Here is a 16,066-nt window from a genome sequence, read left to right on the forward strand (position 1 = left end):
ACTAGGCCCCAATTACTATTGTTTGTACCCCTAAAAGGCTAGATGAGGAGTAGGGGGGGTATGGAACAGGCAGCACCCTCAAACCTTCAGAAGTATGAGATGAACCCCAACAACTTGGAAAGGTGGATCTCTCTCACACGTACCGACACAGACTATCCCCCAATTTAACTGATCCCCAAAGGTTTTTGATTAAATAGCGGAATAGAAAATATGATCCAAAAAAAGTGTATGTATATCACACGTACACAACCACACTGGGCCCCAATTACTATTGTTTGTACCCCTAAAAGGCTAGATGAGGAGTAGGGGGAGTATGGAACAGGCAGCACCCTCAAACCTTCAGAAGTATGAGATGAACCCCAACAACTTGGAAAGGTGGATCTCTCTCACACGTACCGACACAGACTATCCCGCAATTCAATTGATCCTCAAAGGTTTTTATTGAATAGCGGAATAGGAAATATGATCAAAAAAAGTGTATGTATCTCGCACGTACACAACCACACTAGGCCCCAATTACTATTGTTTGTACCCCTAAAAGGCTAGATGAGGAGTAGGGGGGGTATGGAACAGGCAGCACCCTCAAACCTTCAGAAGTATGAGATGAACCCCAACAACTTGGAAAGGTGGATCTCTCTCACACGTACCGACACAGACTATCCCCCAATTTAACTGATCCCCAAAGGTTTTTGATTAAATAGCGGAATAGAAAATATGATCCCAAAAAAGTGTATGTATATCACACGTACACAACCACACTGGGCCCCAATTACTATTGTTTGTACCCCTAAAAGGCTAGATGAGGAGTAGGGGGAGTATGGAACAGGCAGCACCCTCAAACCTTCAGAAGTATGAGATGAACCCCAACAACTTGGAAAGGTGGATCTCTCTCACACGTACCAACACAGACTATCCCCCAATTTAACTGATCCCCAAAGGTTTTTGATTAAATAGCGGAATAGAAAATATGATCCAAAAAAAGTGTATGTATATCACACGTACACAACCACACTAGGCCCCAATTACTATTGTTTGTACCCCTAAAAGGCTAGATGAGGAGTAGGGGGGGTATGGAACAGGCAGCACCCTCAAACCTTCAGAAGTATGAGATGAACCCCAACAACTTGGAAAGGTGGATCTCTCTCACACGTACCAACACAGACTATCCCCCAATTTAACTGATCCCCAAAGGTTTTTGATTAAATAGCGGAATAGAAAATATGATCCAAAAAAAGTGTATGTATATCACACGTACACAACCACACTAGGCCCCAATTACTATTGTTTGTACCCCTAAAAGGCTAGGAGTAGGGGGGAGTATGGAACAGGCAGCACCCTCAAACCTTCAGAAGTATGAGATGAACCCCAACAACTTGGAAAGGTGGATCTCTCTCACACGTACCAACACAGACTATCCCCCAATTTAACTGATCCCCAAAGGTTTTTGATTAAATAGCGGAATAGAAAATATGATCCCAAAAAAGTGTATGTATATCACACGTACACAACCACACTAGGCCCCAATTACTATTGTTTGTACCCCTAAAAGGCTAGGAGTAGGGGGAGTATGGAACAGGCAGCACCCTCAAACCTTCAGAAGTATGAGATGAACCCCAACAACTTGGAAAGGTGGATCTCTCTCACACGTACCAACACAGACTATCCCCCAATTTAACTGATCCCCAAAGGTTTTTGATTAAATAGCGGAATAGAAAATATGATCCAAAAAAAGTGTATGTATATCACACGTACACAACCACACTAGGCCCCAATTACTATTGTTTGTACCCCTAAAAGGCTAGGAGTAGGGGGGAGTATGGAACAGGCAGCACCCTCAAACCTTCAGAAGTATGAGATGAACCCCAACAACTTGGAAAGGTGGATCTCTCTCACACGTACCAACACAGACTATCCCCCAATTTAACTGATCCCCAAAGGTTTTTGATTAAATAGCGGAATAGAAAATATGATCCCAAAAAAGTGTATGTATATCACACGTACACAACCACACTAGGCCCCAATTACTATTGTTTGTACCCCTAAAAGGCTAGATGAGGAGTAGGGGGAGTATGGAACAGGCAGCACCCTCAAACCTTCAGAAGTATGAGATTGTGTTCACTGTACCCCACAAAGATTGAGTTCACTGCACCCCACAATGATTGTGTTCACTGCACCCCACAAAGATTGTGTTCACTGCACCTCACAAAGATTGTGTTCACTGTACCCCCCAAAGATTGTGTTCACTGCACCCCACAAAGATTCTGTTCACTGTACCCCACAAAGATTGTGTTCACTGCACCCCAAAAAGATTGTGTTCACTGCACCCCAAAAAGGATGTTGTTCACTGCACCCCAAAAAGGATGTTGTTCACTCCACCCCAAAAAGATTGTGTTCACTGCACCCCACAAAGATTGTGTTCACTGCACCCCAAAAAGATTGTGTTCACTGCACCCCAAAAATGATTTTGTTCACTGCACCCCAAAAAGGATTTTGTTCACTGCACCCCAAAAAGGATGTTGTTCACTCCACCCCAAAAAGATTGTGTTCACTGCACCCCACAAAGGATTTTGTTCACTGCACCCCAAAAAGATTGTGTTCACTGCACCCCAAAAAGGATGTTGTTCACTGCACCCCAAAAAGGATTTTGTTCACTGCACCCCAAAAAGATTGTGTTCACTGCACCCCACAAAGGATTTTGTTCACTGCACCCCACAAAGATTGTGTTCACTGCACACCAAAAAGGATTGTGTTCACTGCACCCCAAAAAGATTTTGTTCACTGCACCCCAAAAAGATTGTGTTCACTGCAGCCCAAAAAGATTGTGTTCACTGCAGCCCAAAAAGATTGTGTTCACTGCAGCCCAAAAAGATTGTGTTCACTGCAGCCCAAAAAGATTGTGTTCACTGCAGCCCAAAAAGATTGTGTTCACTGCAGCTCACACACAGAAAAATGGATGTGGATCACTGACACCTGCCTATCTCCAATCCCACACCACACAGCAATATCGATTGTAGTTTGTAGAACACAGTTTCCCTAAAATTCAGCAGACTCTGTCCCTAACAGGATTGAGAAGAGATCGTAGATCAGGATTGAGTGCAGATTCACCCCACCCCCCACACAGCAATATCGATTGTAGTTTGTAGAAGACACTGACCCTATAATTCAGCAGACTCTATCCCTAAAATGCCTACAACTCGCCCTGCCTAAACACTCCGACCTGTCCCTCAATTCTATCCGGACACAAATGGTTTTTTCCTGCTTATCTTTCCCTAATCAGCAGCCAGCACGTTGATGTGTGCTCTGTCCCTGAATCTAAGCAGCATAATGACGCCGCTGCGGCTGCCTCGAACTTATAAAGACTTGGCCACATGCTTCAGACGGCCAATCACAGCTACTGAGACATTTGCAGGCATGGCTGGGATGGCTTAAGGCACACCAGTTAAACGATTGTTGATTGGCTGTTGAAAGCCCGCCATGAAAAGAGCGCCAAAGCATGCAAAACCCGGAAATAAAACGACCGAACACGGATTTTTACCCGAACATACAGTAAAGTGTCCGTGTCCGTGTTCGGGTACAAAAAATCCAATTATTCGGTACGAACACGAATAATACAGTCCGTGTTCGCTCAACACTAGTTACAAGACATTGTGAAAGTTTAAATGTGACAGATGGAGGTAGAAGGCACTGGGTGTTTGGATTGATCAGTATAGGCTATGTAATGTACGGAAACTGCAAACACTTTTACCCCCTTAATGACAAAGCCATATTTTGTGATACGGCACTGCATTACTTTACCTGACAATTGTGCAGTCGTGCAATGCAGTACCTAAATAGAGCTTTCTTTTGATGGTATTTGTTCACCTCTGCGGTTTTTATTTTTTTGTGCTATAAACAAAAAAAGAGTGACAGTTTTGAAAAAGAAAAACCATATTTTTGATTTTCTGCTCTAAAAACATATCCAATAAAAAAAATGTAAGAATATCGAATTTCTTCATCATCAATTTAGGCCAATATGTATTCTGCTACAATTTTTTTTTATAAAAAAATCCCAGTAAGGGTATATTGATTGGGTTGCGCAAAAGTTATTGTGTCTGCTAACTATGGGATATTTTAATGGTATTTGTGTTTATTTTTTTACTAGTAATAACAGCGATCAGCAATTTTTAGCGGGACTGCGACATTGCGTCAGACAAATCAGACACCTAACTGACACTTTTGACACTTTTTTTGGGGACCAGTGACATTATCACAGTAATCCGTGCTAAAAATATGCACTGTTACTGTACTAATGACACTGTCAGGGAAGGGGTTAACATTAGGGGCGAGTAAAGGGTTAAATGTGTCCCTAGGGGGTGCTTGCTAACTGTGTGGGGGTTGCTCTGACTGGGGGAAGACAGAGATCTGTGTTCCTGCTTGGCAGGAACACAAAATGTCTATCTTCTCCCCTGTCAGAATGGCGATCTGCATTGTTTACATAGGCAGACCACTGTTCTGCCTCTCTCTCGGGAACGATCAGGGGTGGCCTGCGGACATCAGGTACACCGGAGCAACTAATTGGCTCCCCCTCTGTCCAATCAGCGCGCGACAGCGCCTCTGGCGGCACACGCGCCCCCTAGTGGCTTTTGCATAAAATGACGTACAGGTACGTGATTTTGCGCAATAGAGCTGACCTGCTGCAGTAAATGTAGGTTAGGCGGTCGGCAAGTGGTTAAAGCAGTTTGTTAGCTCCAGACCTCTATGGCTCTATCTAGAATGAGATCATTCTCCTACAGGTAAGAGAAAGCATATTCTCAATCTCTTCCTCCCCACTAATCAGACTGTAACTTTGTAGCAAATCATTGAGAGGCACCAGCATTCACTTGACTATGCCATCTCTGGGTCTGACTATGGACGATGCTTGAACAAAGCTGGCTCCACCATTATGGAGAGAAAAGCAGACAAATCTCCCAGTGGAAAAAGTTGACCTGACCTGTTTTAAAACATGTTTACAAGTATTTTAACATGCATTTTCCATATGCAGAAGAAGGTTACATCTTATATTCTACGTCCAGCAGCATGCATCATGTGAAGTGTGTTTTGCTGTTCATTTCTTTGGTTTTGATAAAACCACAGGCAAACTGCAGGTTTTCTTTTCAAATTCCTTGCATAAAGATGCAGTGAAAAAATCTTGTAGTTTTAAAACAATAGTTCACTTTTTTTTTTCATTCCCTAAAATGGAAGTTTGGATATGTAGTAAAGCACACCAGAAAAAAGACAATATGGATATATAACTAAAGTGTGCATTTATTTCCCTGGTAATTGTGCATGAAGTAGAAAAGAAACAGTTTGTTCTTGAGCCTTTTTTTTTTTTGCGTAGGGGTTATCAGTTTCAGCACTGTCACACACACAGTATGCATTTGACAAAATCTTTGGAGAAAACAGATTCTCTGCCAAAATATAAAACTGACACTAATTAGAGACTGTAATCAGTGGTTTCTTTCACAAGGTGTTTACATGCAGTAGGAGATTAGACAGTACCAAGCAGTATAAGTCATGTGTTTATCAGAAGCTGCTTTGGAAGTTTTATTGTGATCAGTGATATGGAAAGCAAGCAGAGAGGAAGTTACACAGCGCCACCCTAATGAAGTAAACCTCCATTGACCCTATGTTGTACTCAGTGGATCAAGGTGGCAGTAGGTTACAGAAGATTCAGATTAAGGTAAGCAAGACTTTCTTATTGTAGCCTAGCTGCTGAGTTCTCTTGGTAGTTTTAGAAACTAAAGCCGGCCATAGACGGTTCGAGTCCCTGCTGAACCAGCCGAGATTCGAACCATATATGGGCAGGCTGATTGTTGTCAATCTATCAATCGACCTGGGTACAGCCAGCATGTCAGTTTTTTTTAGGATGTACTTATTGCCAGTGGCTATAGCCGCTAGCAATAATCACTGTATTCTCACGGCAGGGACAACTCCCCGTGCCCTCTCCCCCGCCACTGGGAGAACACAATAGCTCCATCGGAGGTTATCCCCATCAATACTGCCTGTGTTGATGGGGAAACAGAGGGATTTTCTTTCCTGCAACTCGTGGTTGCAAGAAAAAAAAAAAATATATAATCTATGGCCGACTTTACTGGCATAATTTACGCATATATGAGTATGAACGTGCATAAATGTGTGTGGATGTGCACAAGTTAATACCAGTGGCCAGAATAAATAAATATTCTAGCCAATGGAATGAGTTTATGCTCATGTGCTTCTAAACGCCATAGGCAAGCAAACGCGCATGATTACATGGCCAAACAAGTATCTTTATGCTGGTCTTTTCTGTCAGCTCCTGGCAGGAAAACATTGACAGGAGGCGCTTTTAGTCTTCTGCTATTGGTCACATGTTCAAAAAAAAAAAAAAAACAGCCTTCAAAATACAGTGGGAAAATACATGGTAATAATGATGGGCTCCGGCTTTCGGATCGAGGTTCGGATGGTACCCTCCAGGAAGCCATTACTGCACACTGACAATCATAGTCAGTGTGTGTATGTGCAGCTGCAGGCCAGGAAATACCTCACTGCCTATAATTGGCGATGTGCAGTGACGGCTTCCTAGCAGGTACGATCTTAACATGCCTGAGCCCATCCTTAATGGTTAATATCAAATAAATGTTTAAAAATAAATTGTCCTACAAATATGTATTTGAACTCAAACCTTCATTATTTTTATTAAAAAATATGCTGTGGGCTATCTAGGAGGAGGTTCTGCCAATCACAGCCTGTTCACATCCCTCCAGCCTAGGTCAGTGGTGTGTATGTGCTTATAATTACTGGGAGGTGATTCCTCCATCAATCAACATATAATATCCCTTCTTTATAGCATTTAGCTGTTTAGTTGGCGAGGGGGGAGGGGGCTGTCATTTATCCGGAGTGTATGCCACCACATGTGTAATAGACTCTATAGTCATGTGGGCTGCACACATAAGAAAAAGAAGGAAATTAACAGATTAAAAGAACAGGCAAACATCCTGAAATTCAGCTTCAACTTATCCTGAGGTTGCAAGTATTCCAGCCCTTGGGGAAGGATAGCTGCCCACATTATACTCCCTTCATTATAATTCTTAGCTGTGATGAGGTTTTTTCTATTGGCTATGCATTGTTTTGTTTTCTTCAGACATACTGCTGTTTATTCTGACTAGGGATATTGTACAGGTTTGCCACCACCATGAATTGAAGGCAAACCTGCATGCTCAAAATAGTTCAGCACATCTGAATATTGCAGCCTTTTGAAAACCTGTTCCTTTGCGCTAACGTGATAACAGGCTGCATGTGTTATTCACAGGGCATATTACCTAATTGTTGTAGTCTGCAATTTTTTTTTAAATGGTGACAACAGTGGAATGTGCCTAGGCAATGTGCATCAGCACAGAAGCTTCCTTTGGGAGAGCATATGACAGGGTAATTTATAAGCAGGATTATGTGGGAGGCAGGGGCAGAGTATTGCCATCCCATAACATAAGTGCCCAAAATAAGAACCTTTATTTAACAGTACCACCTATTGTTATTTTCATGAAAGCTAGCAGTAAATAAAAATAGACTTTGTAAGTGATATTGTCATCATATCAACTTTTAATGAGATTTTAGAGTTTGGGTTTTTATCTACTTTAATAAACTATACTTTAGGCTCCTTTCACATGGTCCGCTGTCTGGTGCGGACCGTTCTCTGCTCAGCGGGGATTGATCTGCCGATCCCCGCTGAGCCGGCGGATGACAGCTCCGTCTTCGCACTGTGTGCAGAGAGGGAGGTGTCACAGCCCCGCTGCTCTCTATGGGGTATCGGATGAGAACGGACCGCCTGTCTGTTCTCATCCGATCCCATCCCCTGGACGGATGGAAAATAAGGTTTCCATCCGTCCGGATTTCACGGACAGGATCGGATGCGGATGGCAGTGGGTGTCAGCGGACATGTCACCGCTGACATCCGCTGCCCCATAGGGATGCATGGAGGATCCAATCGGGTCCGCCCTAAAAAACTGACAGGTGGATCTGATAGGATCGTTCGTGTGAAAGGGGCCTTAGATCATTAAAACGCAGCTGTGGTACATTTTCATATTTGCTCTGTCTGTGTACACAGATCTGTACACTCAAAAATGTTTTAAGGGCCAACATCTGTCTACAACCACTAATTGATAGCTAGCTCTTCAATTGTAAACATTAGCTTCTTCTTCAATTAACTGGGGAGTTTGCCTTTTTTTTTAAGATTATAACTTTTAGCTTGGGAGGATTAAAGTGCATTGGACAGTTGTTGGCAATAGTCCTTTTCAGAACTACCTTTTTTTCACAGCATCCTTTTGAGAAAAAAAATACTAAACAAAGACACAGCATGCACCCAAAACACTGCACACCATCATCTCAGGGCACCACAACCCAGTGCCATATCCCTGTATATCAAATGTTTCCAACATATTAGGGGTACATGGTTTGGTAAAAATCGGCCAGCACCAGTGCATGAAAGTGTCCAGGTAAAATAGACTAAAATGTGTAAATATAGACAAGGCAAGTCTTTTGCTAAACTAAATTCAAGTGTCAAATCTCAGAAACACTTAAGAAAAAATTACTAGAAGCAGGGCAGTTTTGTGAAAATATTGAAGAGGGAAAAGGCTTAGCCAAAAGAGGGAAAAGGCTTAGCCAAAAGAGGGAAAAGGCTTAGCCAAAAGAGGGAAAAGGCTTAGCCAAAAGAAAGGTGTTTTGTAATTGTAACACTAAAAATAAAAGCATGCTGTCCCAGATACTTCAAGACAGCTGACTAACAACAAGGTGGCAGTTTTACATATCCAAGTATTAGAATTTAAACTATGCAGACACAAATAAAGCAAATGTGTTTTCTACAAGTAAAATACAGTGCAGTATATCAAATAAATTTGTGAAAAGAAACAGGACAATATGTAAGCTTCCTAAGTAGGCCAATGATAAATGCGAAATAAAGAATAACAAAATAAAAAGACCACAAAAGGGGGCCCAACAGCTAAACAGCAACTACAGCTGGTGCTGACACTCACAAAAAAAGGTAGTCCTAATGCCCCATACACACGTGCAGATTATCTGCAGACTTTTGTCTGCAGACTTACCAAAACCATATAATATGAGGTCAAACCTAAACACTTTCAATTTGTATGCAATCCGGCAGGCCCTTGCACTACATAGAAAAGGTAAGTCTGCAGACAAAAGTCTGCAGATAATCTGCACGTGTGTATGGGGCATAAAATGAATGTTGGGTCTCTGCCCAATCTGCCCTAGGTTGAGGGCTTTGACTTTTTTTTTTTTTTAAGAGGTTTTTCTTTTTGTTGTAGTGTAAATTCCCCATAGCTTTTAGATCTGTTATATGGTATTTTAAATGGCCTCAATGAGATTCACTCTAAAGTTTTGGTTGTACAAATTGGAAACCGTATTCCAAAAAAAAAATGGCAGATTTGCCTATCCCTAACATTGACCCCAAACTGGTCTTTTATCTGGTATGTCTCTTCAGAACGTTCCTCTAGCAGAACTGTGAAACACCCTGATGACCTATAGAAAACCTGTTATGTGCAGCATTTTTTTAGAGCAGCTATTTCTTCATCCACAATATCAGCTGTTTTGTTCATGAACATAGATGTCTGCAGTTCGCTAGCTGTAACCTTCTGGGTGTTTTTGTTTAGGGACACTAGGCTTTGTATGGTGCCCTCCTTTAAGTTGACTAGCAACAGTGCTGAATTTATTTCATAAACTATCTCTCTGGACTCATAGCAACACAGTATTTAGAAGTCCTCTATAACCCTTTCCAGTCATTTGTACTTCAACAACTTTTCTTCTGAAATCACAGAAAAAAAAAAAAAACTTTGCTGTGAAGAGCAGATACCATAATGGACTGATTAAATGGCTGATCCTAACAACATCTAAATGGAGTGGAACACCTACAAATGTGTACAAATGTGTATAGAATGTATGATGTTTGTTTAATAGGACTGTCTCCATTATTAAAACTTAGAGACTTGTTATCAACCGAAAACAGGGCTTACTTGCACCCTTTTATTCTTTTCATAAAAAATTTTAAAAAATCACTGATTTTCACTGTTCCTCTGAACTTAAGTGCAAATTTGACTACTTCAGAAAATTCATTTCTCAAGCACAGCCTCCTTCCTCCTTTGCATAGCCCTCTCCTCTTTTAGGAGTGTCTAATTACACTTTTGCCCCTCTCCCCGCCACCCTACAAAACCTTTTTATGTAGCAGCTGGGGAGAAGCAAAGAGGAATACAATAGATTGTCACTTGAGTGACCACTCTGATTTTGCTGGAACTGCTGACTTCACATCCAGCATGATGACACGCAGCAGCAATCTCAGGGCTTTTGGATATCTACAGTTTTTACAGGTAAAAGAAAAAAAAAATAAGTTAAATTCACATTTAACCTAATGGGAATATTGTTGTCTAGATGAATCATCTAGCAACAGGGTGTCTTTAAATAAGGAGAAATCATGTTTTAAAGTTCCGTCATTAAAAAATCCATAAATTCCTAAACATTTTCTAATGACCCCCTATATGTCATCATTTTCATCCTATAAAAGCCAGGCTATAAATATTAATTAAAAATGAATGTAATGGCAGTTGGGAGACAGAAAAGGTAGGACAATTATCTGACGCTATTTGAAACTACTTAAATCAAATTCAAGGTGATGTTCACCTGGAATTAGTGAGCTGAAGCTGGTGGCAAGTTTAGTATTACTGGTTTTCAGAAGCTTAACTGTGAAATCTTGAATTCACCAAATGGAATAAACCAATTCTGAGATGAACACTGTTGTATTTCCTCAGTGGTGACTACAAAATGGCTTATGTAAATTATGATTTGATTCCAAGAGAACTTTGGGGAAAGTCTATAACAGATTATTTTACAGTTTGACACATTTTAAAAATTATATTATTACTGTTAATGTACTACTGCTACTACGACTAGTACTACTATTAATAATATATTCCTATTTTATGTTTTTTAGATAGCAAGCAAGAAGACGGAGTTACTCCATATTTCTTCAAGAATAGAAGATCTAGATAAGCGATTGTCCACTGTGAGATCTGAGGAATCTCTGCACCGATCTCTGCAGTCCATCAGGTGGAGGGAGATCTCAGACTTGGCTAGTTCTATGAAAAAACTCTCCAAGTCTTTAACTGATCTGTCCTATTTAAGGAATTAGTATAGCAATTTATCACATCTGATTCTTAATCAAGTTGTGTTGTTATAGAGCAGATTGATCCATTTCCCTTAAGCACCTCTTTATACTTATGGTTGAGTGTTGGGCACATTGTGCCTGTATTGCTTTTAATTAAGTAGTGAGCTTGTACCCCAAAATTTATGCTGTGGTACCCACAGTAAAAAATACTGCAATAAAAAAAGTGTTGATGAAAAAGATATGCTGGTTGATTAGGTTTTGAGTCTTATTTATTATATAGATAGAAATCTATTGTGTGATGCATCTTTCCACATTATTAGACATGGTAGGTGAAACCTCATGTTTGGCAGTGGACTGCCAAATTAGAATGGGTTCCCAAATACTGCTCCCCCACAATGTGACTAAGTAGGAACTATATAGTAAAAGAAAGTAATCAGTAAATAAATAAACAGACTTTTTGGCAGGTCTTTTTAATTTAAAAAAGTCCAAAATCTAAATCCATCATCAATCACATGGTCTAGCAATACAGATCCATGTCACAAAAAATCACCTAGTCCCGAAGATGTCATTCTGTGCGAGTAAGCATTAGAAGCAAATTGTGTCGGGATTTTTTTAATTTCGTTTCGTGTTCTTCACGATTGACATGGATCTGCATTCTTAGATGACATGATTGAGAATGGATTTACAAAGATTTATTTTGTTAATGAAAGGACTTGTTAAAAAGTTTCAATTTGTTTATTTCCTGTTTACTGGAAACTTTCTTGGAAATCTTGAACTTGTCTCAAATTATTTTGTACTCCGGGACCATTCAAAAAAAGTGAAACACAGGCAAGAAAAGGAAACTTACTTGCAAATGTTATATCATTGTCAACGCAAAACAAAAAACTGTATATGTGGATAATATGTTTTGGATGCCATGCTATCTGAAAGGCAAGAATCATATTATTTTTGTCTATGATTTTTGATGTAACACCTTATGTATAACGTTTAGAACATATTGTTATTATTCTGCGATATGAGTGAAAGGAAAATAGTGCATTCAAGAAAGGTTCCTGGGATTCTTTGAAAAGACTGTTGCCAAAATTATGCTCTCAAGATTGCGTGGCCATGGCATCGATGTCAAAGACTGTAGAGGTCAAGGATATGATAATGGAGTCAACATGTCAGGAATAGAGGTGTAAGATCCAAAATTCAACAGAAGTATATATTGGCTTTGTTTTTTTTTGTGTGTAGTGCATTATTTAAATCCTGTTGGAGTACTTGCAGCTTCAAGCTCCTCTGAAATGAAGACCACCTTTGAAGTATAAATAGGCCTTATATTCTATCCAGCAGCACTCCTAAAAAATGGAACATGTTTCATGAAGAAGATGGGAGTTCCACAATTGAAGCTGTTCAGCCAATCACACAAAATCTTCCAAGTATTTTAAACCCTTTGAAAAGAATGCTGGAAAATGAAAATTGACAAATGCTGCACAATCTGATGTGGGAGGACTGTTAGATTGCTTACAATTTTACAATTGTTTTCTGTTCTGGCTTTTTTCTGGATCAAGACCCTGCAAAGTTTAAGGAATGGAAAAAAATCCTTTGGTCAAAATCTATATCTATTGACACATATGCTGCAAACATCATGACTTTGTCTAAAGAAGTAAAGTTCCTGCAAGATAAATGGCCAGCTCTACTGTCTAAAGCCAAAGTTCTTGCTGATTTCATTGAGGCTTGAAAATACTGAATACTTATCAAAGAAAGGTTGACAGAAATTTTAAATCTCTGGACACTGAACATTTCTTCGAAGTTATCATTTTCCTCCCAAAAATGGATGTCATCTTTTCAGACTTGGATCAAAGTTTTAAGTCAGTGGAATAAGTCTGTATGCTGTTTGTTCCCACCTTGAGTCTGAGGACCTTTGCATGTAAGTTTTCAGTTCATCTGAAAATGCTGATGTTAATTTACTGTGATGACATCACGCAATCCTTACTACAGCAATTTTGGAAAATCAACTTTTGAGACTTTATAAAAAGACTTTGCTGAACTTTCCCTTGATTTTTTTACACTCATCTTATGGGGTGAGGTCATCTGGGGGGGGGGGGGGTCAGTTGGCTGTACGGGCCACATTATTATTTCTAATGGCAGCTCAGGTTTGGTACACCTTGCTATACCTTGCTATTCCTCACACTAGAAATATATCACAATTCCAGGTTCTTGTGAATTGATTTTGTAACTTTCAAATGGGTTGGTGGATGTAATGAGGAAGATGGATGGATATCTACCATTTCATTAAATTTGTTCCTCTTTTCATGTACAACTCAGGCTAGCCTTTGTGAAAGTGTTGACACCCTAAGAACAATAGACAGAGTCGTTTTTCTATCCTCTGTAAAACCAGGACCCCCGCAGTGTCCTGTGAGGGTCACCAGACAGCCATATAAGACAAAGGCATTGTTAACTTCACAGACAAAATTTAAAGTGATTTTCCAAAAAGTTAGAACATCTCACATTGAACATGATATTGCACCCTAAGGTAACTATAAATAGTCCCATACTTGTCCAAGTACCATGTCAGGTGTCAAACTATTGAATAGATTAGTTTGTTTATGCCAACCCTACATTTTTGCCTTTTTTAGATTTGTTTGTACCACTGTTACAATATAAGAAATTGTGCTTACATTTACTGTTCTCAATCTCTTATCTAACAAAATATTAGATTTATTTTTCATTGGGAAATAATAAATGAAAATTATTTGTAATGTTTTGTCAATCTCTCTGCATTTCTATGTAACATTTTGAAGTATTGCAAGGAATTAAAGGCTTGTGTTAAGCAAATGCTCAAATTTTATTGGCATAACTAGTAACTTGGTAAAATACACTAAGGAATCTTAAACTTAGCTATAAGTGCTTTGTTTTTTTTACATGTTAATGGGAATATTGCACTTACTCAAACCTGCAATGTTTTGTACATTTTTCAATAAAAATAATAAAAATTATTGACATAGAACCTTACCTGTAAATATATACTTAAGCAATTTAGAAGCACCACCCTCAGTGGTTTGAATGGTTTATTTCTCCTGTGGAAGGGACACATTGCTGTTATTTAATCAGTTCCCGTCTGGCCTATAGTCAAATGACGGGCCAGGTGGGACATTCGTCGTTCCTGGTGGACATCATATGATGTCCTCCCACAATGCGCTTCATTTGCCCCCCCCCCCCCCAAACGGGCTCCATGGCAGCGCGATTTTTCACCCACTGTGTTCACCAGACACAGTGGATGCTGATCAGTATACCAGCCGCTGCCGGTACGTGATTGCTGTGGCCAATTACAGCAGGTTACATGACAATTGTAAACAATGAATGGCGTTGATTCATGCCATTCATTGTATACTATTGTTGATCTCTGTGATTGGTCACAGTGATCACATGGTACAGACATAGCCGATCACAGCCCATCTGTAAAAAAAAAAAAAACATCCCAATCACTTCCCAAGTGTAATACAGTATTACTATATATAACACTATATTTCTCTGGTCACAGTGTGTTAAAAAAAAAACAAAATGTGTTAATGAAAAAAAAATGCTATCACCCCCAACACCAGTTATATAATGAGACTGCACTGGTGACGAAAGCATGTTAAAAAAAAAAAAAAAAAAAAGTAAAAAAAAAATTTTTAGATTTCTTAATTGTCCAAAAAATTGTGACAAAAAATTACAACTTCAAAAAACTCACCTTGCCTCTTACTAAATACCTTGGACTGTCTACTTTCGAAAAAGCGGTAAATTGGGGAATATTTGATATTTGCCCTGGCGCTTTCAGGCCTCAAGAAGAGATGCCGTCTGTACATCAGGATTTATTGATTTTCAGATATATAAACCATAGTTTGTGGACTCTATAACTTTCCTAAAGACTAAATAATATACACTTATTTGGGTTATTTTTACCAAAGAAATGTACATGAAAATATTTTGGCCTAAATTCATGAAGAAAGGTTATTTATCTGCAAAATTGTATAACAGGAACAAAGAAAATTTGATGATTACTACCATCTCTGAGACAGGTTTAAATCCTTCTCAGTTCTACTAAACAAAAGTATCTTTAATGCTCTCTGTGGCCCTTACCCAGTGATTTACCCCCCACCCTACCCATGTCTACCCTGGTGACCTACCAAGAAAATAAGGGAAATCTTCCTATCAGAAACACAGAAATAAAAAAAAAAAAAAAAATGTTTTTGACAGTTTACATAAAGTTTCAGCTGAAGTTTCTTTTTAGGTTTAAATGACACAATGAATAGGAAAGTCAAAATATAAGACTGAATAATCAAATTAGGATAAGGAACACAGGAAAACTGAAAATAATAAACATGATAGGTATTACATGTCATTTTGCATTAGAAGCAAGTACTCAGATTTCAGGCAGGCCCCTATACAAAGTAGTAGATCTAATGGAGATTGTACAACTGGATTGTAAAGTGTATGGTCAGCATTAGTCTAACTGTGCAGATGCCTACTATGCTTTATCCCAGGCTTGCCCTCCAATCTTCCTGTCTGCTTTCAACTTGCACCAACTTGTTTTCTAGATTACACAACTTGTGTGCTACTTACCCTGACCAAAGATCTCCCTTAAAGTGGAGTTCCACCCTAAAATTTGACTTCGGTCCATCTTCTTGCTCCGGGTCACCTGAAAAACAAATGGATAATCGCAATTGTTTTTTTTTTTTTTTTTACTTACCTTGTTTTAGAAGATAATATACTTACCTTACTTCCTCTTCCTCCCTCGGCGGCCACGGCGAGTCGTCACTTCCTGGCTTGCAATGATTCCTGGGAGCTGAACGTCATCGCTCCCAGGAATCAATGCGCCTGCACCGGCCCAGACGTCAGTTTCAGTGCAGGCACGTCATATCTTGCTAAAAAGGTTCT

At 39.6% G+C, this 16,066-nt stretch overlaps 1 protein-coding gene across 1 annotated transcript in view; it reads left to right on the forward strand.

The window, feature by feature from the left end:
• LOC309551408 (uncharacterized protein) overlaps positions 1–11,188 on the forward strand; it is a gene marked incomplete at its 3' end in the record, with an annotated part of 50,293 nt that extends 39,105 nt beyond the window's left edge. Inside the window, exon 9 of the mRNA XM_082251982.1 lies at positions 10,991–11,188. Coding sequence (XP_082108108.1) covers positions 10,991–11,188 — 198 coding nt within the window. The remainder of the gene's footprint in view (positions 1–10,990) is intronic.
• Between the last annotated feature and the right edge of the window lie 4,878 nt (positions 11,189–16,066).

This window comes from Pelophylax lessonae (assembly GCF_965119305.1).
Source record: "Pelophylax lessonae genome assembly, chromosome: 3".
NCBI classification, from domain to species: Eukaryota; Metazoa; Chordata; class Amphibia; order Anura; family Ranidae; genus Pelophylax; species Pelophylax lessonae.